This window comes from Podarcis raffonei, chromosome 5 (assembly GCF_027172205.1).
Source record: "Podarcis raffonei isolate rPodRaf1 chromosome 5, rPodRaf1.pri, whole genome shotgun sequence".
NCBI classification, from domain to species: domain Eukaryota; kingdom Metazoa; phylum Chordata; class Lepidosauria; order Squamata; family Lacertidae; genus Podarcis; species Podarcis raffonei.
This window is the reverse complement of record NC_070606.1, coordinates 97,129,328-97,154,345: the sequence shown is the minus strand read 5'-3', so window position 1 is coordinate 97,154,345 and position 25,018 is coordinate 97,129,328. Positions and strand designations below refer to the sequence as shown.

The 25,018-nt window shown below is 48.6% G+C and overlaps 1 protein-coding gene across 2 annotated transcripts; it reads left to right on the top strand.

Annotated features, from left to right (window-relative positions):
• On the top strand, positions 1-24,174 carry LOC128414890 (alkaline phosphatase-like). 2 transcript variants are annotated; one of them, XM_053390828.1, is made up of 11 exons: positions 11-526; positions 4,716-4,832; positions 10,299-10,414; positions 11,480-11,654; positions 12,943-13,115; positions 14,059-14,184; positions 14,689-14,758; positions 18,441-18,575; positions 19,662-19,853; positions 22,058-22,174; positions 23,821-24,173. In XM_053390828.1, the coding sequence occupies exons 1-11, from the start codon at positions 454-456 to the stop codon at positions 24,120-24,122; spliced, it is 1,596 nt and encodes a 531-aa protein (XP_053246803.1). In that variant the 5' UTR covers positions 11-453; the 3' UTR covers positions 24,123-24,173. The 2 variants fall into 2 exon arrangements, with proteins under 2 accessions (XP_053246804.1, XP_053246803.1); XM_053390829.1 differs by lacking the exon at positions 4,716-4,832 and having other exon boundaries at positions 1-526; positions 23,821-24,174.
• The last annotated feature ends 844 nt before the right edge of the window (positions 24,175-25,018 follow it).

The following is a 25,018-nucleotide window of genomic DNA, read 5'->3' as shown; positions in this document are numbered from 1 at the left end:
AGCCTTTGTGTCTTAGAGGACCCTAACTGCCTGACTCTCCACTGGCCGGGGCCACAGGAGGAAGACTCCCTATCTCTTTGCAGAAACCTGCAAGTGACTGCATGGTCTCCTCAGCAGGGCCATGGCCTTTGATTTCCTTCCGGAGCTGGTGTTCAGAAGAGGTGTCAGGGAGGAGCCTTGGAGCCTACAGATAGGCTGGCCAATTCAGCAGAAAAATGCTCTCCCCACTGCAGACTTGAAAGGCTGTGATGAAACTGTGTTGTAGGCAGTTACCGGTACTTCTCTCGGGACAGGGGATGGGACGTCATCATCATTTCCTTTCCCACCCCTCCCAGCCTTTTGGCCCCGTGCCCCCCTGGGTCCAAAGGTGAGAGGAGGAGCATAAAAACCCCAGAGCCTCAGAAGCTGCGGTCTTTCATCAGGGACTCTGTCCATCCTTGGCTTGGCTGCAGGATGAAGCCCCTGGCTGCCCTGAGGATCCAGGCTCTCTTTTGCTTCTGTGCCTGCCTCTCTGCCACATCCTTAGGTGAGAAACAAAGCTATCTGTTGTTTCACAGCTTGGGAGAAGGTCTTCTGGACCCAAATCAGCCACCAGCCCAAGTTTCTGGAAAAGAGTGTTGTTGTTTTCGGAGAGAGAGAGAGAGAGAGAGAGAGAGAGAGAGAGAGAGAATATAGGAAGCTGCCTTATACAATTTCAGACCTGTAGGTCCTTCTAGATCAGTGTTGTTGGCACTGACTGGCAGCAGCTTGCCAGGATTTCAGCCAGGGAGTCTTTTCTGACCCTAACTGGAGAAGCCAGGGATTGAACCTGCGACCTTCTACATGCAAGGCAGACACTCTGCATGTGTTACGGCCCTCCTCTGCTTCACTTGGAGATAAACTTCATCTAAGTCAGTGGGTGCTTGTTCTGACGGTAGCAGAGAGTCTTCTGTAGACATTCAAAGTCCAACCAAGGCTGTTCTGTAATATAAGTATTCAAGCTGGCTTTGTTTTCTGCCCAGCGGTGATGCTCTGGCTAGGACAGAGGGGAGTGTGCCATGTTCTGGGGAGCTGCATGCCTGCTTTTAGGGATCCCGACTTCCAACTCCCCGAGCAAAGGAACCAGCTTCTGCTTTCAATCCCAACCCAATGAAATTACACCTCTGGGTTTGTGCAGAGTGCTTCCCCAGGAACTGACTTCTCTTAAAAAAGAAAGCAAACTTAAGGGGTCCCAGCTTCTGCTGGTTTTATACAGTTTGTCCTGTTGCATTTGAATGTCTGAGGACTTGATGTTGTTTTTAATAGTGCTTATTACTGCTTTGCCGTTTGTACGCTTGGAAGGATTTGGGTCCTGCTCCCCAGGTAGCTGTTAGGGCAGGTCAGCCACTGCAAGAGCAGGATACCTTATGGGATGGGCCTTTGGCCGGATCCAGCTGCAAGGCCATCTAGCATTCTTAAGGAAAGGTAGGGATGTTGCTTACGAGAAGAACAGGAGCACAGGTCCAAATTCAGAGGTACGACTTGATCGACACGGTTTCTTAGTTTGCAGAAAGTCTGTGTCCTGCTTTGCTCTGTTGCCAGCCTTTGCTAAGCAGGGAGGGTGAGGGCAGGCAAGTATTCTGAGCATTCTTCAAAACAGAGGAAAGTTGTGTTAGTCCAAATCATAAAGCAAGAATGTAAAACCCAGCCCATATAATCATAATAATCATAAAATGGGCTGAGATCAGCAGGTGAACTCACAAGGTTCTCCCCACTCCGGGTTTTACTTTTGCAGAATTTGTGCTGTTTCTTTCTCAGAGAAGTTGCATCAATGCACAGAGCGTGTCCTGGAAACAAATTGCCCACTTCCTTCCAGTTGGTATCTTATGGTCCTGTCTGGTCTTGCTTAAAGAGGATGTTGGGCAAGTTTTGCAAGGCATTGCTGCTGCAGCTGAGAACAGAGGCTACCGTTGTCACTCTCCCTGCACCTCCGCTGAGATGCAAATATCCACAAGAGGGTTGTGGAACAAACTGGGCCAAACGAGACTGTGCAGGAAATCAGTCAGCTGCTTCCAACACAATGCAAAGTTGCAAAGAATGGCGGTGCAGCTGACCCTCAAGAAAGGAAGTGTGTGGTGAGGGGACCAGCAGTCTGAGAGGATAACCCTGGTTGAGCCTCCTGCGCTTTGACCGGGGCTCAGTTTGGGGGAAGCAAAATGTCATGGATGTGCGATGAGTGGATTCCTTATGTCCTTATGCACACTGATCTGCTTCAGGTTCTGGGGACGTTGGCACAAACAAGACCAGCCCAAAGTTGGTAGGTGGGAGGTCATAGGCAAAGAACTGGAATTGGGGGGGGGCACCTGGCTGCATAGAAAAGGGATTGTGGGCAAGCAGAGCTTCCCTTGCTCATTCATGCTCCCCCATTTGTTGTTATTTAGTCGTGTCCGACTCTTTGTGACCCCCTGGATCAGAACACGCCAGGCACTCCTGTCTTCCACTGCCTCCCGCAGTTTGGTCAAACTCATGTTCGTAGCTTCGAGAACACTGTCCAACCATCTCGTTCTCTGCCGTCCCCTTCTCCTTGTGCCCTCCATCTTTCCCAACATCAGGGTCTTTTCCAGGGAGTCTTCTCTTCTCATGAGGTGGGCAAAGTATTGGAGCCTCAGCTTCAGGATCTGTCCTTCCAGTGAGCACTCAGGGCTGATTTCCTTCAGAATGGAGAGGTTTGATCTTCTTGCAGTCCATGGGACTCTCAAGAGTCTCCTGCTCCACCATAGTTTGGCTCAGTGTTCCATGCCAGCTGCACCAGGAAGGTAGGCAGAGAAGCAGGACTTCATGAGGGATCATAGTGTGGGATCTGAAGTCTGGGGTGTGTGTGTGTGTGTGTGTGTGTGTAGGAAAAGAAAGGAAAGGAATATGATTCTCTCTTTCCCCGCCCCCAAACGTTCTTTATGGATGATGAAGTTTTAATAACTGTCGTTTTAATTATTGGGTATTCAACATGGTTTTATTGCATTTTAGGCTGCTATCTGTCCTTCGGTGAGGGAGAATGGGACAGAAATTGTCATAAAAAATAAATAAGTTATGCCCACACTCCCCTCCCCTGGATGAATGAGTCTGTGCATATCAGGCACTTTTTATAAACAACAAATGAGGATGCTCTGCCTATTTGATTCCTTTGCCTATCGCACAGCTCTCCTAAGCGAAGAGGCTCAGTCAGTTACAAGGCGAACCCCTGATCAATGGGTGATTAATGAGCATGCAAGGGTTGTGAATGGGCAGGGTCTGTTTTGCTAGGAACCAGGCGGTTGATGCCTGTGACCTTTGCTCTTTGTGAGGTCAGGTCCCAACTGGATCTGTTGATTCCATGCAGCCTTGCTGATAAGAATTCCCTGGGCAATTCCCAAGCCCCCTCCCTCCAAACACAGGAAGCAAAGGCTGATGGGGCAATTTTAGAATCCCATTTCCTAAGGCTTCACAAGAACATCAGGCCACAAAGATGGTGGTAGCCTTCCTTCCTTCTGAGTTCCTGGCATCTGGTGATAGACTGCCAACATCTGTGGAAAGTCGCTATCATACTCTAGCCACCGCTAGCTCACAGCTGTCCCAGTTAGTGGCTGCCCAAGACTGAGTGAGGAATGTCAATTGGGGTGCTCTGGTCTTTGAAGAGGCCATTTCCTTTGGGGAAATTGCCTCAGGGGGCTTATCATGTCCTTGGCAAATGAGCTGCTTCTTCCCAAATGTATACACAGCTCCAAGCTTCAAAGGGGGAGAGCAGCGCAGACTTTTGCAATCTTTTGTAATGTGACGCCCAGGTCCAGGCCAAAATTTGGTGCCCTCAAAGGAATCTTCTCAATTATGGATCTTCTTGGTTTTGTGCCTCCTGGGCTTCACACCCTGGTGGTGGAATTGCCCTCGCCACCCTAAATCCGGTGCTGGGGGAGAGGCATATCCTTGGTGTCAAGGTGCCAAGGAGATAAGGCTCATGGATGGTTGAGTTGAAGTGTGGGATTTGGGGAGCAAAAACATGTGGGCAGGAGCTCAAGAGGTATAGAGACATTTCTGAAAAAGACTTCCCTAAGAGCCCTTGCGCTACTTTAAGTCCACTTGATTGGTTCCCTACTCCACTTTCAGCTTCAAAATTTCATAATAATAATAATAACAATTAATAATAATAATAGTAGTAGTAGTAATTTATTTAGATCCCGCCCATCTGGCTGAGTTTCCCCAGCCACTCTGGGCGGCTCCCAATCAAGTGTTAAAAACAATACAGCATTAAATATTATAAACTTCCCTAAACAGGGCTGCCTTCAGATGTCTTTTAAAGATAAGATAGCTGCTTATTTCCTTCACATCTGGTGGGAGGGCAATCCACAGGGCGGGCGCCACTACCAAGAAGGCCCTCTGCCTGGTTCCCTGTAACCTTGCTTCTCGCAATGAGGGAACCGCCAGAAGGCCCTCGGCGCTGGACCTCAGTGTCCGGGCTGAACGATTGGGGTGGAGACACTCCTTCAGATTCCACAGTTGAATGCCTTAGGCCAGGCCTGAGGAACCTGTGCCCAGGTGTGAGGGGATCTAACTAAGCCAGAATGGCAATGGCCAGGGGTGGCGGCAGCTGGAGTCTAAGAATATCTGGAGATCCACAACGTGCTTCACCCCTGTGTTAGGCAGAAGCTGAGTTTTCACTCAGACCAGCCAATCCAAAACACAAAGGCATACAGAGCAGTCACTTTCTTCTCCCCTGGTTCTTCTAGAAGAGGAAAAGGACCCAGAATATTGGAACATGAAAGCCAAGCAGACCCTGGAATCAGCACTCAAGCTGAAACCCATGAACCACCGAGCAAAGAACGTCATTCTCTTCCTAGGAGACGGTGAGTTTGCACATGGGAGTACAAGCCTGCGCACCCAGAGTGGGTCTTGGGGCAGATTTATAGGTGCACACAACTATGGGGCGTGGGTGTTAGGATATTTCCGTTCCACCTTAAAAGGGAGCAGGCTTTGTGAGTCACAGAGTCTGCGTATTTCCTGTTCACAGGATGTTTATGTTGTCAGTTGCTTTCGTTTCTTCTTGCCTGAACATACCGGAGCAGGCGGTCATGGTTTCTTTGTTCTGACCAACGCTGAATAAGCTGTAAATATGCTCTCCTGCTGTGCATCTTTTGCTGTGTGAATTCTGCTGACAGAGTGTGCACCAGCCTAAGAATGTGGCAATCTATTCTTGAGGCTTCGTGTCGCTAAAATGCTGATACTGTGTGTCTACGGGAGATCGATGGATCGTCCGGCAGCCGGCTTGGGCTCAGATGGACTTTGTCTCCCTGGCAGTATCCCAACAGTGGGTGGGTCTTCAAATCTGTGAAGCGAAAGCTAGTACAGTTAGAATTCTGGACTAAGACCCAGGAGACCAGGGTTCCAATCCCCATTCGGCCATGAAACTCCCTGAGTGATCTTTGCTGAATCACTGCCTCTCCCCTGAGCCTACCTCACAAGGTTGCTGGGAGGATAAAAGGGGGAGAAGTGTGAATGCCACACTGAGCTCCTCAGAGGTGGGAGAGAAATGTAATAATAAGGCCAAATGCAAACATTTGAATTTTGGATCTTTTCCCAGTCCATATCTACACATTGCCACCAGAACCAGCCATGCTAACTTGGGTAGCAGCAGACCACTCTAACCATCCTGACCCAATTAAAGCAGACCTCACTAGGAAACGTGCACATCCTTTTTTTGTCCATCTTAGGCCAGTCCCACTGCCGTCTCTGGGACTTGCTTTTGAATAGACCTACCCAGGATTGCTCTGCAAATCCCACCCACACATTCCTTTCTTTAAAACAAAATGTAAAAATTTCTTCCAGTAGCCAACTAAGTTTGTTATTGGTAGGAGCTTTCGTGTGCATGCACACTTCTTCAGATACACTTCAAAGTGTTGGTGCTGACCTTTAAAGCCCTAAACGGCCTCAGTCCAGTATACCTGAAGGAGCGTCTCCACCCTCCATCCACCGAGGGCCTTCTGGCGGTTCCCTTGCTGCGAGAAGTGAGGTTACAGGGAACCAGGCAGAGGGCCTTCTCGGTGGTGGCACCTGCCCTGGGAACACCCTCCCACCAGATATCAAAGAGAAAAATAACTAACAAACTTTTAGAAGACATCTGAAGGCAGCCCTGTTTAGGGAAGCTTTTAATGTTTAATAGGTTATTGTATTTTAGTGTTTTGTTGGAAGCCGCTCAGAGTGGCTGGGGAAACCCAGCCAGATGGGTGGAGTATGAATAATAAATTATTATTATTATTATTATTACACTTCTTCAGATACACATATTCTTCAGGTATGAGCTTTCGTGTGCATGTACAGTTCTGTGTATCTGAAGAAGTGTGCATGCATACGAAAGCTCATTCCAATAACAAACTTAGTTGGTCTCTAAGGTGCTACTGGAAGGAATTTATTTTATTTTGTTTTGTTTCAACTATGGCAGACCAACACAGCTACCTACCTGTAACTATTCCTTTCTTTGATAGCAAGGTGCAGAGAGGGCTCTGGCCCTTTCGTTGTGTAGAAGGAGGCATTTCAAAAGGTGCAACTTTGCAGGACAAGTTACAACAGCTGCTAAAAACCCCCCCTTTCACACAACTGTTAAGTTTGCAGGAGCCACATTCTAGTTTGCATCTGCCGACCAGAAACCCTCCAACATTTCTCTGAAGAAAATAGGGATGTCCTATTCCATTAATAATAATTTTACTATTTATACCCCTCCCATCTGACTGGGTTGCTCCAGCCATTCTGGGCAGCTTCCAACATATATAAGAACATAACAGAACATTAAACACTAAAAAAAAAAAGCTTCCCTAAACAGGACTGCCTTCAGATGGTTTGGGGGTCAAATATCCTCCAATATTTCTCTGATGACAATAGGGAAAAGCAGGACACTCTAGGATCAAATCAGAAACCAGGACAGCTTCTGTAAATCTGGGACTGTCCCTGGAAAATAGGGACACTTGGAAGGTCTGCTGCCACCCCAATTTCTCTCTCTCTCTCTCTCTCTCTCTCTCTCTCTCTCTCTCTCACACACACACACACACACACACACACACAAAATTCTACTATATATTCTTCAAAGTTGTTTGTCCGTTTGCTGTGCACCTGGACACTTCTTTAGCTTTTGTAACCAAACTTTGTGCAATGCTCCCTGAGTTCAAGGAGCAAGTGTCCATCTCTGTTTGGACAAAGTTGGACCCCGCTTTGAGTCAAAAAGGCACACCAAACCTTTTGCTCAGCCAGAGAGCATTTGCCTTTGCATGCAGAAAATGCCCAGGTGGCATCTCCAGGTGGAGTTCGGAGAGACTCCCTGGAGAGCTCCTTGGAGAGCTGCTGCCAGCCAGTGCAGACAATACTGAGCTAGATGGAGCGAGGGTCTGACTTGGTATAAGGCAGCCTCTTGTGTCCCTGTGATTCCAGACCCTGGCCCAGTGCTTGAGTTCCAAAGGGAGCGTTTCCCCGGTCTCTGCTCCCTCTGGCTCAGCACCGCCAGCGAAGGTCCGCCTGGCAGGGGTCCAGCCCACTTTTCCTCCTCTCTAAGGTGAGGCCCAGCCTCCCTCCTGCCGCTCTCCAGCTCCCCTTCATGAAGCTGATTTACACCCTTTGGCCGCTGCCTCTGGCGCCGTCAGAGAGCTGTCTCTGCATAACTCAACCCAGAGTTTGCGCAAAGTGGATTTTGGCAGGCGGAGGAGCAGCCGCAGACCTCGCCAAAACCCACTCATCATCATCCCTCGCAGGTGGGAGGCTCTCTGGGTCACTGCAGGCCATTGACTGCCAGGTCGTTCCGCCCTCTGGCAGCTTATCTTAGGTGGCAGGATGGGGGAGACTCCTGGATCGGAGGAGGGAGGCGAGGAGAGCCAAGCGCTGCGGAGACCCAAAGCTCCCAGTGGCCCAAGCGCTTCCGTGCAGAAGCGAAAGGCTGTGCAGAGGGCACTGATTCCTGCACATTTCTTGTAGGGAAGCATGTAACCCCCAACTTCTTCTGCATGCCTCCAGGTTATCTGAGGCCATCACAGGAGCATCCCAAGAGGCTGGCCCCTCCAGAACCTCTTTTCCAGGGACAGTCCTGGATTTACAGAAGCCCTCCTGGTTTCTCTTTTGATCCCGGAATGTCCCGCTTTCCCTTAGGACGTCCCTTTTCTTATCGGAGTTATGCAACCCCTGAGCCAAGGAGATAAGTAACTATGCAACCTTTAGAAGACATATGAAGGCAGCCCTGTTTAGGGAGCTTTTTAATGTGTAATGTTTTATAAGGTTTTTATATATGTTAGAAGTCGCCCAGAGTGGCTGGGGCAACACAGTCAGATGGGGGGGCATAAATATTATTATTATTATTTATTTATTATTATTATTATTATTATTATTATTATTATTATTATTATACAGGACATCCCTATTTTCATCAGAGAGATGTTGAAGGGTATTCCCCTCTACCCACGTGGGGGTTGGTGGGTGGAGAATGAGACATTTATTGAGCTGTTTAAAAAAATAAAAAAATAAAGTACAGATTTTAATGTCCAGTGGTTTGACAAAACTCTCAGCAACAAAAAGACACGTAGTGGATTTTCTTCAATTAAATGCACCAGCCGCGATGTTCTAAGGCAGTTTTTACTTGCTGGAAAACCACAAAAGTGGAATCCACGGCCCTATTAGTTGCACGGGCTTATTATAGAGGTGTTTCCTTGTCTTAGCTCTGCACGTACAGTAGAAATTAACCCCTGCAATAAGGAAAAGGTACCTAAGCAGCAGTGTTATCAGAAGAGAAAAAGTAATATCACAGACACGGGCTTTGAGGAGGAGGAGCAAGGCCCTAGAGTCATCTGTCAGTGTCAGCAAATTCCTACACACGTCTTGCCAGACATCTTGACTCTTACGACATCCTTGCAGCCAGGAGTCTCTTCACACTTACGTTTACTGCCCTGTGAGCTATCTGTCAATGTATTCAATCTGTAGGTTTATATGTCACAGCTGCCGATGTGACCCTTAGTATTTCACAAAGTGCTTCAAGGATTTCACATGTATTCTTTTAAGCCTTAACACCAACCCTGTAATGTGGGCCAGGATTATCACATTGACTCCCACATTTCTGCGATTGAGGGTGTCTTGCCTAAAGTCACCTAGCGGGTTCATAGCACAGGTGAGATCTGGAGAAGGGAATTGCTGATCCTTAGCTCAGCCTTTTAGTGGCAATGCTTTTATTTAAAAAGAAATAAGAAACTGAATCTGGCTCTCAATCCATTTACCCTTGCATTTAACACAGTGCCTGGTTCTGCTAAAACCAATTCATTTTTATGCTTGGCACTCACTGCTACAAACCACATCAAAGTCACAAAAATCATAGAACTGTAGAGTTGGAAGGGACCCCGAGGGTCATCTAGTCCAACCCCCCTGCAATGCAGAAATCTCAGCTAAAGCATCCCTGGCAGATGGCCATCCAACCTCTGCTTAAAAACCTCCAAGGAAGTCCCCCACCTTCCGAAGGAGATAGTAAATAATGGACCAGCTAAACAAGACCATGGTCTTGCTTCATGCAATAGTGTTTATTTATACCATCAGGGCTGCAAGCTTTGATTAGTAGATTAATCAACTTAAGTTGCAGTTGATTAACTGGCGGAGGCTAGTGTCATTAAGGAGGGTGAAAGTTAATGATGTGCTTCTTTCTCTTCAGAGTTATTTAACACTTGCATGTGCTTCTGTAACAGGGGGAAAGATGAAATATGTCCCTTTCTTTCCGGCAAGGACAAAGGCCACATTCGCTCCATACATTTAAAGCACCGTAGTACCATTTTTGCGCCCTTAGCAAACTATAGCTCCCAGGATCCTCTGGGAGAAACCACGACTGCTTAAACGGGTACCAAAATAGTAGGAAGGACTTGCCGATCATCAGGTCAGCGGTTCGAATCCCCGCGGCGGGGTGCACTCCCGCTGCTTGGTCCCAGCGCCTGCCAACCTAGCAGTTCGAAAGCACCCCCGGGTGCAAGTAGATAAATAGGGACCGCTTACCAGCGGGAAGGTAAACGGCGTTCCGTGTGCTGCGCTGGCTCGCCAGATGCAGCTTTGTCACGCTGGCCACGTGACCCGGAAGTGTCTGCGGACAGCGCTGGCTCCCGGCCTATAGAGTGAGATGAGCGCACAACCCTAGAGTCTGTCAAGACTGGCCCGTGCGGGAAGGGGTACCTTTACCTTTACCTTTTTAGGCCCTGTGGAAGAATGTGCCTCCTGTTGATCTCTCCAAAGGCAGGCGCTGAACCTGCCCCACCCCTTTGTTCAGCCCCTTGCCAACTCTTCTAATGACCCTCCTTCTGCCCTTTCAGGCATGGGGGTGCCCACCATCACAGCCGCCCGAATCTACAAGGGCCAGCTGGCAGGAGGCTCCGGGGAAGAGAGCGTGCTGGCGATGGAGAGATTTCCCTACGTCGCCTTGTCCAAGGTGGGAGCCGGTGCCCAGGGAGAGAGTGCCGTTGCACGCTGCTGTGTTCGCCCTCAGCCAGTTCCCTAGGAGGGCCCAGTCTGCCTATTTTCCAAGGCCTCCTTCCCATCAAGCCTTTACCTGGGATTTTCTCCCAGGTAAGTGTGCCTAGGAATTGCAGCCTTAGCTCACAGAATCGTAGGGCTGCCGAGTTGGAAGGGACCCCATGGGTCATCTAGCCCAGCCCTCTGCAATGCAGGAATCTCAGCTCAAGCGTCCCTGGCAGATGGCCATCCAGCCTCTGCTTAAAAGCCTCCAAGGAAGGAGAGTCCACCTGGAGTGTGGCCACACCCTGACCACACCTGGAGTCCTGTGTCCAGTTCTGGGCTCCACAATTTAAAGAGGATGTTGACAAGCTGGAAGGCGGGCAGAGGAGGGTGACCAAGATGGTCAGGAAACCAAGCCTGATGAGGAACGGTTGAAGCAGCTGGGTATGTTTAGCTTGGAAAAGAGGAGACTGAGAGGAGATATGATAGTCATCTTCAAATATCTAAAGAGCTGTCACATGAAAGAGGGAAGGAGCTTGTTTTCTCCTGCTCCAAAAGGTAGGACTCGAATCCATGGCTTCAAGTTATAAGAGAGGAGATTCCGCCTAAACATCAGGAAGAACCTTCTGACAGTAATAACTGTTAAACATTGGAAGAGACTCCCACAAGAGCTTTTCCCTTCCTTGGCACTTTTAAAGCAGAGGTTGGATGGGCATCTGTCATGTCTAATCTAGTTGAGATTCCTGCATTGCAGGGGGTGGGACTAGATGACCCTCGAGGTCCCTTCCAACTCTATGATTCTATGATCCAATGAACAGTCATGGAGCATCCTGGGAATTGTAGTTTGTTAAAGGTGCTGGCCTAATTGAGCTGCAATTCCCAGCATCCTTAACAAAGTCATATCCTCCTGGACGGCTGCTAAGCATCCCTTTCCTGTAACATTTCTCAGGATGAGCTCCTGGCCACTTGCTGCACAGCCGCCTGCCAATCTTGTGCCAGGCCTCCCTGAATCGCAGCATCTCTCCATTTCTATCTGCAGACGTACAATGTGGACCGGCAGGTGCCTGACAGCGCTGGAACCGCCACTGCCTACCTGTGCGGGGTGAAGGCCAATGCTAAAACCCTGGGCCTGAGTGCTCGTGCCACCCTGGGCCAATGCAACACCACCTTTGGCAACGAAGTCCACTCTGTGCTGCATCGGGCAACATTGTCAGGTAGGAGCTGAGGGAAAGAGGGAGACATTGTGGGTCGGATGGTGGGGCATTGACAAAGATCAGCCTTTCTCCAGGGCTGGAAGCTCCTTCTCCATGTAGCAGTAGTTATTATTATTATTATTATTATTATTATTATTATTAATATTAATATTAATATTCCCTGCCCATCTGGGGTAAAATAAAAGCCACTCTGGGTGGCTCCCAACAGAATATTCAAAACACCATAAAACATGGGGGAGAGAAAATTGATTTGATTTCCTACAGGAACCGAAAAGCAACTGCCCTCTAAAACCTGCATTTCTCTGAATTTTGCAATGTAGCTCTTCACGCAGAAAAGCGTGTATATTATTGGAAAGCAGGCATAAACTCCTCCCTGCTGGAATGCTGGTCCAACTCGCTGCTTATTTAGCTTTCCCATTTCCATGCCTTTCCCAATGACCCTCTTATGAAGGAGACAGATGACAAGAAGGCATGTTGGGTCACACGGCAGGTCTACTCCCTGCCGCTTTAAACCCCTCAAAGGTTATCTCTCCTCGGTGTCTGACTGTCAGGAGTGCGTGCAGGAGCCAGACCCTGTGACCAGTAGGGCTTTGCAGGACTGGGGCCTTCCTAAGTTTGTTCTGGAGAGGCAAGGTGCGGCCGCACAGGTGAGGCCGATTGGTAACTCACAGCACCTGGTGGCAAGAGCTGGGAAGGGATATAAGGTCAGCATTTCCCTTCGGCTCTTTGCCACAGCAACACGTTTCCTGCCTTGCTGCGTTTGGCTCCTTGACCCCTTGCTTCCTGACCCTCGGACCCTTGGCTTCTTGACTCCTGGCTCTCTGACTCTTCGACTCTTGGCTTCCTGACTCCTGGCTTCCCGTTCCTGCTCCCACCCTGCCATCTTGCCCCGGTCCCGACGTCCCCAGCCGGGCCTTCGATCACCCGTGAACCGGCTCATGACACTGACCCAATGCATGCCGGCATGCCAATGGATACATCGCTCTTTCCAAAATGGCAGTTTAGAAGTGTAAAATTGTAGAGTTGGAAGGGACCCGTAGTCCTGCAATGCAGGAATCTCAGCTACAGCATCCATGAGAGATGGCCATCCGACCTCTGCTGATCAGCCTCCAAGGAAGGAGAGTCACCACCTCCCGAGGGAGACGGCTCTGCTGTTGAGGTGGGGTGAAGCACAAGAGAGGGCGCCCCAACCGGCAGCAGTGGGAATGGTGGGGAGGGTGGAGGGGGAGCCCCATTCCGATTCCCCTCTTTCCAAGCCTGCCTCCCACATGCCCTCTCCTCCTCACAGGGAAGTCTGTGGGGATCGTGACCACCACCCGTGTGCAGCATGCCTCTCCGGCTGCCGCCTATGCCCACTCGGCCAGCCGCGAGTGGTACGGCGACGTCAACATGTCGAAGGAGGCCGCCAGCCAAGGCTGCAAGGACATCGCCTACCAGCTGGTGCACAACACAGACATCAACGTGAGTGGCTGCTCCAGGCAGGCCGGGGAGACCCATTCAGGGGCCTAGCCGGAGGAAGGATGGAATCATAGAATTGTAGAGCTGGAAGGGACCCTAAGGGTTCATGTCATAATACTAAAGATGATGAAATATACTCGGAGTCGAGAGTGGATTTCATGCTCTTTATTCATCTCATAGCGGTGAGGAGGAATAGAAGTTCCCCCAGAATGTCTGCTTTGTATACATTATTTACACAATGGGCCCCACGTGATTGGCTAATTCCGGGATTCTCCTGTAGGCCAATCAGGCTGAGGATTCACTTCCACCTGGAGCTGGATTGGGTGCTCCTGTGGACCAATCAGACTGCTGCATTCTGGATCCTATTGTTCTAGGACCAATCAGACTGCTGCATTTTGGATCCTATTCAACTCAGTACATAACAAATAATAATTTATTTGTACCCCGCCCATCTGGCTGTGTTTCCCCAGTCACTCTGGGCAGCTTCCAACAAAGATTTAAAATACCGGTACATCAAAATGTCACACATTAAAAACATCCCTGAACAGGACTGCCTTCTAAATGTCAGGTAGTTTTTTATCTCTTTGACATCTGATGGGAGGGCGTTCCACAGGGCGGGCGCCACTACCGAGAAGGCCCTTCTCCAACCCCCTGCAATGCGGGATGAAAATTCTGAAGAAAAATAACTCTGTGAGTATGAAATGCAGTAGAGGTATGAGATGGTCAAAACCCTTCGAACTTGAAGCATGGGAAGTCCCCTTAAAAAAATTATAATTTGGCAGAATATTTGGATTATTTGATATGTATATGTATAATTTGGAATAGCTAATGTGATTGGATTGGATTGTTAGAATGGAAAATTTAATAAAAATGAATTTTCTTAAAAAGAAAAATAACTCTGGTGAGGTGGCGATGAACAGTGACATTGCCTTCTTCACATTGGCAGGTGATTCTCGGAGGAGGGCGGAAATTCATGATGCCGAGGAACATGAGCGACCCAGAGCATCCGAAACAGAATGGGACCAGGAAGGATGGCCTGAACCTCATTGAAATGTGGTTGAGCAACAGGATGGTAATGGGAATTGGGGAAGGGCTGGGAGTCCAGCGGGATGGAGTGGGGGGCAGGGGGAGAAAACCCTGGTTGTGGCTTAGAGAAAACATTCACTCCTCCTCTCCTCGAACTCTTTCCATTTCAAGCCTGTAACCAAGAACTACTTCCTGCTTTCTTCTTCCTCCCTCCCAATCTCGTTTTCCTTTTGTGCTGTTCCTTTTAGATTTTAAGCCTGAAGGCAGAATCTGTCTTATTGCTGATCTTTGTAAGCCACTCTGGGAGCCTTTGTTGGGCTGAAGAATAGGGCAAACATGCTTTAAATGGTAATCATAACAACAATGGAAATATATCCATTTATTGTACCTGTTTAATGCAGCCTCCCCTGCTCTCTAGATGTTCTGGACTGCAGCTCGTATCAGTGGGAGTTGTAGTTCAAGACATTAAGAGGGCACCTGGTGCAAGAAGGCTGGTGTGATGAATATGCTGTTGATTCCTGGCGTTTATGAACCCCATATTTGTTTCTAGGGAGCTCAGTATGTCTGGAACAAAACAGGCCTGGCCTCCGTCAATGAAAACACTACCAACCATCTTATGGGTAAGAGTACTATGGGGGTTTCCTGTTTCTCTCCTACTGGTCAGAGGAAGGGGGCAAACTTTTCCTGATTCCTGACACCCTGCAAGGGAATGTGAACTGTGCAGGGAGAGATTGTGTTTGGATACAGATAAACAGCAGACAAGATGAGCCACGAAGTTGGAATCTAGACACATATAAAAAAACACTGCGAAAATGCTTTTTTAAAAAAACGTTTTGAAAAATATATTGACGTCGCCATTAGCTCACCATTGCCATCTAGTGTCACATTTGTGTAATGCACATGAAATGCACTTAAAACGTTATATTTGCAACTGCATAGCTGAGTCCTAATTGAGTGTACTCTGCCTTTATTCAGCATTTTATGCCCGCTTGCCCCTTAGGAACATTACTTTTCAAATGTTTTTAATATTTGATGTTTTATTATGTTTTTATATGTGTTGGAAGCCGCTCAGAGTGGCTGGGGAATCTCAGCCAGATGGGCAGGGTATACAGTCGTACCTTGTTTTGCGACCGGGATCCATTCCAGAGTCCCGGCGGCTAGCCGAAATGGATGCAGGGCAAAGCGCGGCACCTGCGCAAGTGCGCAGAGTGTTTTGCGCTTCTGTGCATGCACAAAGCATGATTTAGTGCTTATGCGCATGCGTGAGCGGCAAACCCAGAAGTAACTCGTTCCGGTACTTCCGGGTTTGCCATGGACGTTCGCCAGAATGGACACTAGACAAGGCGGATGTTCATAGAGGTATTACTGTAAATGATAATATCATCCTTATTATTACTTTAGGGTTTCACACCCCCAAAGTTATTTGTAGGAAGGAAAAGGTGAGTCATAGGAGAAATGATAGATAAAACTTTGCATGGTATGGAGAAAGTGAGGGGGGGAGCTTTTATCCCTTTCCCATAATATGGGGACTCTTGGACAATGAAGCTGAATGTTGGAAATAATAATAATAATAATAATAATAATAACAACAACAACAAGAACAACTTGTATCCCGCCCATCTGACTGGGTTGCCCCAGCCACTCTGAGCAGCTTCCAGCACATATAAAAGCATAACAAAACATTAAACATTAAAAACTTCCCTATACAGGGCTGCCTTCTGTATAGTTCTTTATCTCCTTAACATCTGATAGGAGGGCGTTCTACAGGGCGGGCACCACCACCGAGAAGGCCTGGTTCCATGTAACCTCACCTCTCGCAGCGAGTGAATCGCCAGAAGGCCCTCGGAGCTGGACCTCAGTTCACAACCCATAGTGTAGCACCCTGCTTGTGGTTAACGCTTAGCTGGAATGAAATATTCAACGCAGCAATAGAGAAATTAAAATAATAATTTATTTGTCGGACAAATAAATGAGAGGCACAGTGGTATATGGTTACCAAGCTCTGTCCTGGCCTCCTGCCATTATGGCCAGCACTTATATTCCCTCAGCCCAGCCCCCTTGCTCCTCCTTTGACTGCCTCTGTCCAATCAGCCTGGTTGAAATTCCTATTGGCTGTTTGCTAGAACCAATCATAAAAGATACACCCATTTCCTATTACCTTTTATGGGAGACAAAGAGCTGTATTTCCTTCTATTTATAATTGGCAAATAAGTAGTCATATATCTTACATTTACCTCGACCAGGCACCTTAATTACCAGATAACCTTTTGCCCTAGACTAGGCGCCTTAACTAACATTTCACTTTTTGCCCTATTGCCCTATTCACTCCAAAACAGATGGTGGCTAATTTTATCTGAACAGATCTTTTTGTTCACCTTCCCACACATTATCAATGAAAGATCTCCTTCTTTGGAGGTCATTAAGCAAAGGCTTGACAACCATATGTCAGGAGTGCTCTGATGGTGTTTTTCCTGCTTGGCAGGGGTCTGGACTCAATGGCCCTCGTGGTCTATTCCAACTCTTCTATGATTCTATGATTTCTTACTTTCTAAATCCTTTGCATAATTACATTTAAGCCAATATTTCATACATAACATATATAGATTTTTAGAAGCAAAGATCTTGTCTAAGTAAAAAGGAACTTAGTAAAAGCTAGGTTCTCTAAGTTCTCTAAATTCTCTGAAGCTTCAAAGCAGCTTCAGAGAGAAGCCTCTTCCCTAGCCAGCTGCTGTTTGTATTAGCTCTTGCCCTTTTAACCTTAGGAAGATGTGGCTCAAGTTTAATGGGAGGCACAATAATTATTACTATTTAATTGTGTTTTTGCAACCTTGATTGTATTCTATAATTTGTATGGTCAGTGTGACCTTTTGGTCCCAGCCTGTTTTATGACCGCAATAAACCAAAGGGGCCTCTGACAAAGACCTTGCCTGCTGGTTTCCTGCCTCGAAAGAAACATTTGTGAATTTAAGCTCATTTTTAGAATACAGGAATCTGATCAAAATATAAGCCTTGATTAAAATGCAGGCTATGATCAGATGCCTCAATAGGGCTTGTCCACTCTCCCACTTGTCTTGTGCTGAGAGCACTAAATCAAAACAAACACCAATCTGGAGAAAACCCAATTGGCATTTGCTACGATTCAGCGGTAAACAGCAGGTTTCCCTGGGGGGAAATGGTGGGACAAGCCGAATCTTGATTGAGCCCATAGTTGAACTATGGAACTCCCTGCCACAAGATGCGGTGATGGCCGCTAACTCAGATGGTTTCAAAAGCGGATTAGTCAGATTCATGCAGGGTAAGGCTATCAATGGCTACTAGCCACAAGGGAAATGTCCAAGCCCACTGTTGGAGGCAGAATCTGCCTAAATGTCAGTAGCTGGGAATCGCAAGGGTGGAGAGAACTGCTGTTTGTGCTCAGGTCCTGCCTGCAGGCTTCCCAAAGGTGTCCTTTCATTAATTTCCCACTCAATCAACATTAAACTGAAATTTCCTCAAGGCAGGGAATCATCTCTCTCTCTCTGCACTTGTTACTCTGCCTAATAAATTTCTCTCTGCAGCCGCCATCCCCATTAACGCCCACTCTCAAAAAAGAACAAAAAACCGCAGAGCAATTTTTCCAACCTAATTCATGGGCAGTAGTAGCCAGGGGTGAGGAGAAGCCATGGACCATATCAAAGGGGCTGCCCCATCCCTAATGTAAAATAATAGCAACAGTATTATTATTAAAAATATTAATAATCTGCATTTAGTTTAAATTTATTAAATTTGCATACTACTCTCCATCTGAAAATACCAGGGTGAAGGAGCCCAGGAAAGGAGTGCTAGCTTGGTCATACGACTATGGGTGTTTTGTGGGTTTTGTGGGTGTTTGGCCCTTTCATGGGGAATTTTGTGGGTGCTCAGGCAACCAGGGCCCCAGGGAGTTGGCACCTATGGCCCAGGGTGACAAATGCACCGTGTGTGTGTGTGTATTCTTAAAACGGTGAGCAACAATCACCTTCTCCTAGCCCATGATTTGAGGGTTTCCAGGAACATTGTCTTTCACCCATCAAAACGCCTGGGTAAACAGGAATGTTTTCAGATTCCTCCCAAGACTCGATCATGAGAGAGACAGTTTCTCTTCACCCAGGGAAGGAATTGCACAAACGGGGAGCCACCACCGAAAAGGCCCCGCCAGGAGCAAATGCCAACTGGGCCCACGCACCAATCTGAATAGCCAATGATAATGAAAACGTAATGTTCCCTCGTCTCGGTCAGGCTCCTGCCACGGCAACACTCACTTTCTCTGATCCAATCTGCTAGGCCTCTTTGAGCCACACGACATGGCATACGAGCTGGATCGCGACAACAACACGGACCCCTCCATTGTGGAGATGACGGAGAAGGCCATACGGATCCTGCGCAGGAACCCCAACGGCTTCTTCCTCTTTGTGGAAGATGAGTATCCTCTGTCTCTGCTTCTCCCATCTTGAAAGGGGCAGCAGAGAACCCCGGGGATGATATGGCGACCACTGTGCTCTGTGAGGAAACCTGCACTGGCTCCCATCTGAACCGAGGAGGGACTGGCAGGCCTCGTGTTGGCTAGGGCAGCGAACCTGCGCAGCTCTGGCTTGCAGCTTGAGGCTGACGTGACTGAGTGGTCCTCCGAACAAACAAAATGGTTCCCTCCGCTTAGAAAATGAGCACTTCAGGCAGGGTATGCTAGAGACAGGAGCTGCCAATCTGTGGGCACTTTCTTCGAATTTTGAGAGAGTGCTCGGGCAGGCAGTCACAAAATGGCTGCCATGGAGGTCCTGTGGAATAGTATAAAGTGGCAGCCGTGAGGCAGGGCAGAACACAAGATGGCCGCCATGCAGAGCATGTGGTAGAACACAAGATGGCCGCCATACGCAGCAGGTGGCATAGCACAAGATGGCCGCCATACAGAACATGTGGCATAGCACAAGATGGCCGCCATACAGAGCAGGTGGCATAGCACAAGATGGCTGCTATACAGAACATGTGTCAGAACACAAGATGGCAGCCATACAGAACAGAACATGTGGCACAACACAAAACTAGAGAGACAACCAGCCTGACCACCTTATGCTTACTATGGGATGTCAGATATTTCCTGCTGGTCCTGACATATGGAGTTCACACCCTGCTGCTACTGCTGCCTAATAGCAACAGGGAACATTGTTTGGTACCAGGAAAAATATACCACACCGTTCTCATTCCACTTCATAGGTTACCTGCACATTTTACCTCATAACTTTCTTTCTGGGAGGGCTAGAGGATGACTTTTTGAAAATGAACGCTCAGAGACCGGGTCACCTGCTCTGGGTGGGGCAGCACTGGAAGCCTTGACGGGTGCCAGGGTGCCCATGAGCCCTGGCTTGGCGACACCTGGGCTAGAACCTTTCTCCCTGACACCCTACTTTTCATGTTTGGGGGAATGTTCGAGCATGAGCCTGAAACAGTGTGGTTGGTGTCTCTTGCGGGGAGAAAAAGGTCTTGATATGTTGCCTTTTTCTCCTTTACGAGGCAGGATTGACCATGGGCATCACAAGGGCAGAGCCAAGCTGGCCCTGAGTGAGACTGTGATGATGGACCGGGCTGTGGAGAGAGCCGTGGAGCTGACCGACGCCTCAGAGACTCTCATGGTGGTCACAGCTGACCACTCGCACGTCTTCACCTTAGGCGGCAACACACCACGGGGCAACAACATCTTTGGTGAGAATAGGTTTCCAGGCTCTTGGAAGAGCGAGACTTTGCTCCCTATCTCAGAGGCAAGGGGCAATAGAGAGAAGTTTTCCCACCTCTTCTGGAAGTCTTAGTCTCAAAATACTCTGAGCCACCAGGCTGAGAATTCATAGAATTCAACGGATTGAGGCTGAATCCTGACAAGACAGAAGTATTGTTCTTGGGCGACAGGGGGCGGGCTGGTGTGTGATCCTGAATGGGGTAACTGTACCCCCGAAGGACCAGGTGCGCAGCCTGGGAGTCATTTTGGACTGTCCATGGAGGTGCAGGTCAATTCTGTGTCCAGGGCAGCTGTCTACCAACCCCATCTGGTATGCAGGATGAGACCCTCCCTGCCCGCAGACTGTCTTGCCAGAGTGGTGCATGTTCTGGTTATCTCCCGCTTGGACTACTGCCATGCGCTCTACATCGGGCTACCTTTGAAGGTGACCTGGAAGCTGCAACTAATTCAGAATGTGGCAGCTAGACTAGTGACTGGGAGTGGCTGCCGAGACCATATAAGACCTGAAAGATCTTCATTGGCTCCCAGTACATTTCTGAGCACAATTCAAAGTGTTGGTGCTGACCTTTAAAGCCCTTAACGGCCTCGGTCCTGTATACCTGAAGGAGCATCTCCACCTGCATTGTTCTGCCTGGACACTGATGTCCAGCTCCGAGGACCTTCTGGCGGTTCCCTCACTGCGAGAAGTGAGGTTACAGGGAACCAGGCAAAGGGCCTTCTCGGTAGTGGCGCCCACGCTGTGGAACGCCCTCTTAGCAGATGTCAAGGCAATAAACAACTATTTTACTTTTAAAAGACAACTGAAGGTGGCCCTGTTTAGGGAAGTTTTTAATGTTTGATGTTTTATTGTGTTTTTAATATTCGGTTGGAAGCCACCCAGAGTGGCTGGGGAAACCCAGCCAGATGGGCGGGGTATAAATAATAAATTATTATTAATAGAATCGTAGAGTTGGAAGGTACCCCAGGGTCATCTAGTCCAACCCCCTGCAATGCAAGAATTCTCATGGGTGTGAAATGCCCTAGCAATCACATAGCTTCTGAGAAACAGAACTGCCCTTTTTGAAACTTGAAAGCAAATTTCTAGCCAATATGATTTTCCAGGAGGGGGGAAAAATCCCAGAAGGACCCAGTTTCTGTTAAACCTTTTCAGCTAATGGCTTGTGTAAGGGACTGGATTTTAGCACACAGATAAAAACATAAGGAAGGAGGTGAAAGGCCCCCCTAGCACAATTCCCAGGGTAGTTTGAGAATCGTAGAATCATAGAAGTGTAGGGGTCCCCAACGGTCATCTAGCCCTACCCCCTGCAATGCAGGAATGTCAACTAAAGTTTCCATGACAGATGGCCATCCAACCTCCGAGGAAGGAGAGTCCACCATCTCCCATGCCAATCTGTTCCATAGTTAAATGGCTTTTAGCGTTAAAAAATTCTTCTTAGTGTTTAATCAGAATCTCCCTTCCCTAGAGCAGGAGAAAACAATAAGCCCCTCTTCACAAGGAACTTGGGGGATTGTAGCTCTATGAGGGGGGAGTAGGGGTATCCTAACAACTCTTAGCACCCTTAATGAACTACAGGTCCCAGAATTCCATGGGGGAAGCCACCATGGCTGTTTAATGCGGTTCGAATCCCTGCGACGGGGTGAGCTCCCATTGCTCGGTCCCTGCTCCTGCCAACCTAGCAGTTCGAAAGCATGCCAAAAAGTGCAAGTAGATTAATAGATACCACTCCGGCGGGAAGGTAAACGGCGTTTCCGTGCACTGCTCTGGTTCACAACCCCAGAGTCATCCGCAACTGGACCTAATGGTCAGGGATCCCTTTACCTTTTCCTCAGATCTGGAAGCCTCTCCTTCTGAGGAAAGGAGAGTTGACTAAGATTAGCTAAACCAGGATATTTGCATATTTAAAAAAAAATGGTGAGGGACAAACAGATAAATCAGGTGCTCTCCAGGTCTTTTAGATTACAACTCCCATTAACCCAGCATCATACAGCTGTTGGTAATTGTAGTTCAAAACATCTGGAGGGCACCTGGTTTGGGGTGGGGGCTGAAATAAATGCACATTTATTTATCCGGCCAGCCTGAGACCCTCCTTCCATTGATTCCACTCTGCTGTAAGTGTGTCTGACTCTGGTCAGGTCAGATCCAGCATTGAGCATCATCTGTGTTTCTCCACAGGCCTGGCACCCAAGCAAGCGAAAGACAAGCGGGCATTCACCAGTATCCTCTATGGGAACGGACCTGGGTACAAGCTCAGGAATGGCAGCCGCCCAGATGTCAGCTCCGATGCTATCGGTATGCAGAACTTTTGGATGCGGAGCTCAGCAGAACCACCTCCGCTTATGGACTGGGGGGCTGCAAAAAGAGGGGGTGCCGATGAAAGCAGGGGTGTGCAAGGCGGGTGTGCAAGGATAGGAAGGGTGGTAGTGTCATAGCAGGGCAGAAGCTGAAAAAGGTTCCTAGAAGTTAAGACATGTGGGATGGGGAAGATGCAACTGGTTCACATGGGAGTGGTCTGTGTGCGAGGGGAGATGCGACAAAGGAGGGGGGAGAAGTGAGAACAGGTGCAGAATAGGAGAAGCTGGGACTCTTTCTCGATTGGGAAGACAAGAAAAGGGTTTGGTAGCAAGTTGAAAATGCAGGTGAGAGCAGATTCCGCCCGCCAGTATACACAGAGAAAACATGGATCCCACTTCATACACCAGTGTTACAGAGGTTGCACGCCACCCCAGTCTCTGTTGAGCAGTGCACAAGATTCCAGGGGATTCCAGTTGTCTACCTGTAGTCGTGTTTCCATTGGGAATTCAGGCACGTCAGAGACTGTATTGTTTTAAGATATATGGTTTATTTTACACCTATATACACCTAGAAGGGGTGTGGAACATTATACCACAAGGGTGTCTCTCAATGCCCCTCTCATAGCTTCAGCAAGCTTGGGTCCAAAGCAGCAGTCAGTCATGGCTCCCGGTCTCTCGGTGCAGCCTCTTCCACCCATGAAGTTCTGCTCACGTCCTTTTTTTCTTCCTAGAAACTCCTTTAGATTTCAAAAAGGACACATTTTTCTGTGACAGAACCAGGGGGGAAGGAAAGTTTGTTATGCCTCAGTACCTGGCTCGCCGTTTTTCCTTAATGGCTCTGCATTTAGCTAGCCTGGTCAGGCTGGTTTGCAGAAGCTGGTCCTGGGTTTCCCAAACTTGGGTCTCCAGCTGTTTTTGGACTACAATGCCCATCATCCCTAGCTAGCAGGACCAGTGTTATATCCGCATTTGCCAACACCATTTCTTGCATTGGCTGAGTGTGGATTCAAACATGGATCATTCTATTGCACCTTCCCTCACATCCTGGGCCTAGGAGCCCTTCACTGTGAGGACTGACCCACAGCCTGAGTTTGTGCAAGCAACCATCCCTGCCCCTAGAGCAGCCATCAACGCTTACTGTTTTGAATTCCATTTGCGCTGTTATTTTCCTTAGCAGGTCGTGCAAAGAATGCTTTTGATAGGGTAGGGGGCACTGGGGATGAGCTTATGCAACCCAGGGGCTGGTGGCCCACAGAAATTTGGGTGCCACTACAGTGGCATACCGGGGGGGTGCTGGAGGGCTGTTGCCCCGTGTGCATTTGCCAAGGGGGTGTAACCAGACACCCCCACTATAGCTCCCTCATCGAGGGAAACTGCAGCCGGACTGGCCTTCGGGGCTGGGGCATGGGCACGTCAGGTGCTCAGATGAATGAGCTCCATCAGCCCTGACCCCGCGAGGTGTTGCGGCCAAGGGAGCTTGTTTCTCCTTTGGCGCATGGGGGTACTGCGGTGGGCTCCTTCACCCTCCATGCCCCACTCCCGATAAGCCCCATCTCAGTGCCCCCTGGGTGCCATGGGCTCACGCAGTGCCACCGAGCCACTGTCCAAAAGTCTAGACTGACCTCCTGCCTCTCGCCCATCCAGAGGACAAGGACTACCGGCAGCAGGCAGCTGTGCCCCTGGAAATGGAGACGCATGGCGGAGAGGACGTGGCCATCATGGCACAGGGACCCATGGCCCATCTCTTCCACGGCATCCAGGAGCAGAACTACATCGCCCATGTCCTGGCCTATGCAGGCTGCATCAAGCCATATGACAGGCACCCCGACTGCCCTGAGCAGGTCCGGACTGAAGGTTTTGGATCACCTGGCCTGGGTGTCTCGCATCACCCCTCCTCACTACCCCTCTTTGCACTCTGGGCGTGCCTTTTCTTGCTGATGATGTGACACTGAAAGACACACACACACACACACACACACACACACACACACACACACACACTACTGGAAAGCTCATTTTCAACAGACCTCTGGGCATCCCCTGGGAGGTCCTAGAAAATCCTTGGCTTCCCCGGACATTCCCAAAGGGACATCAGTCTTGTTCATTCATTTGTTTGGCTTCATTGCATACAACTGTATATTAATGGATGGTGATGCTCTCATTAGCCTCAGCTTTCAAAGAATAAAGCATGATGTTGTTTTCTTTACACCTGTAATATTATTATTATTTATTATTATTAATACCTTTATTGTCAATGTACAACCTGTGTACAAGGAAAATAACCAAGCCTCCCTCTCCCCCACACAAACACTCGATCTCATTGCACTCTGTGTGCTTGTCGCACAACACACCAACCACTACTGCCCTTTCCTGTCAGAGTACAGTGGTACCTCTGGTTGCGAACAGGATCCGTTCCTGAGACCCGTTTGCAACCTGAAAAGAATGTAACACTCGTCTGCGTGTGCGCAGGTCACAATTTGCTGCTTCTGCGCATGCGTGTGACGTCATTTTGCGTGTCTGCACATGCGCGAGCGGCGCAACCCGGAAGTAACCTGTTCTGTTACTTCCGGGTCGCCACAGGACGCAACCTGAAGCAAACGTAACATGAGGTATGACTGTATTCCCTCTGAGGATCCTTTTTCCTGTGAACACCGTGTGGGACTGTCTTGATTATTTTTTAATGATGTTATGCAGTTCAGAACCTGAGAGCATATACTCTTGGCTCTCCTCAGCTCTACCACCTGTCAGAACGAACTCTCCTGACAGAAATCCCCCTCACAGACCCCATGAATCGCTCTTATACAGTCTCTCACTCCCCTTGTTATGTACTGAGTTGAATAGT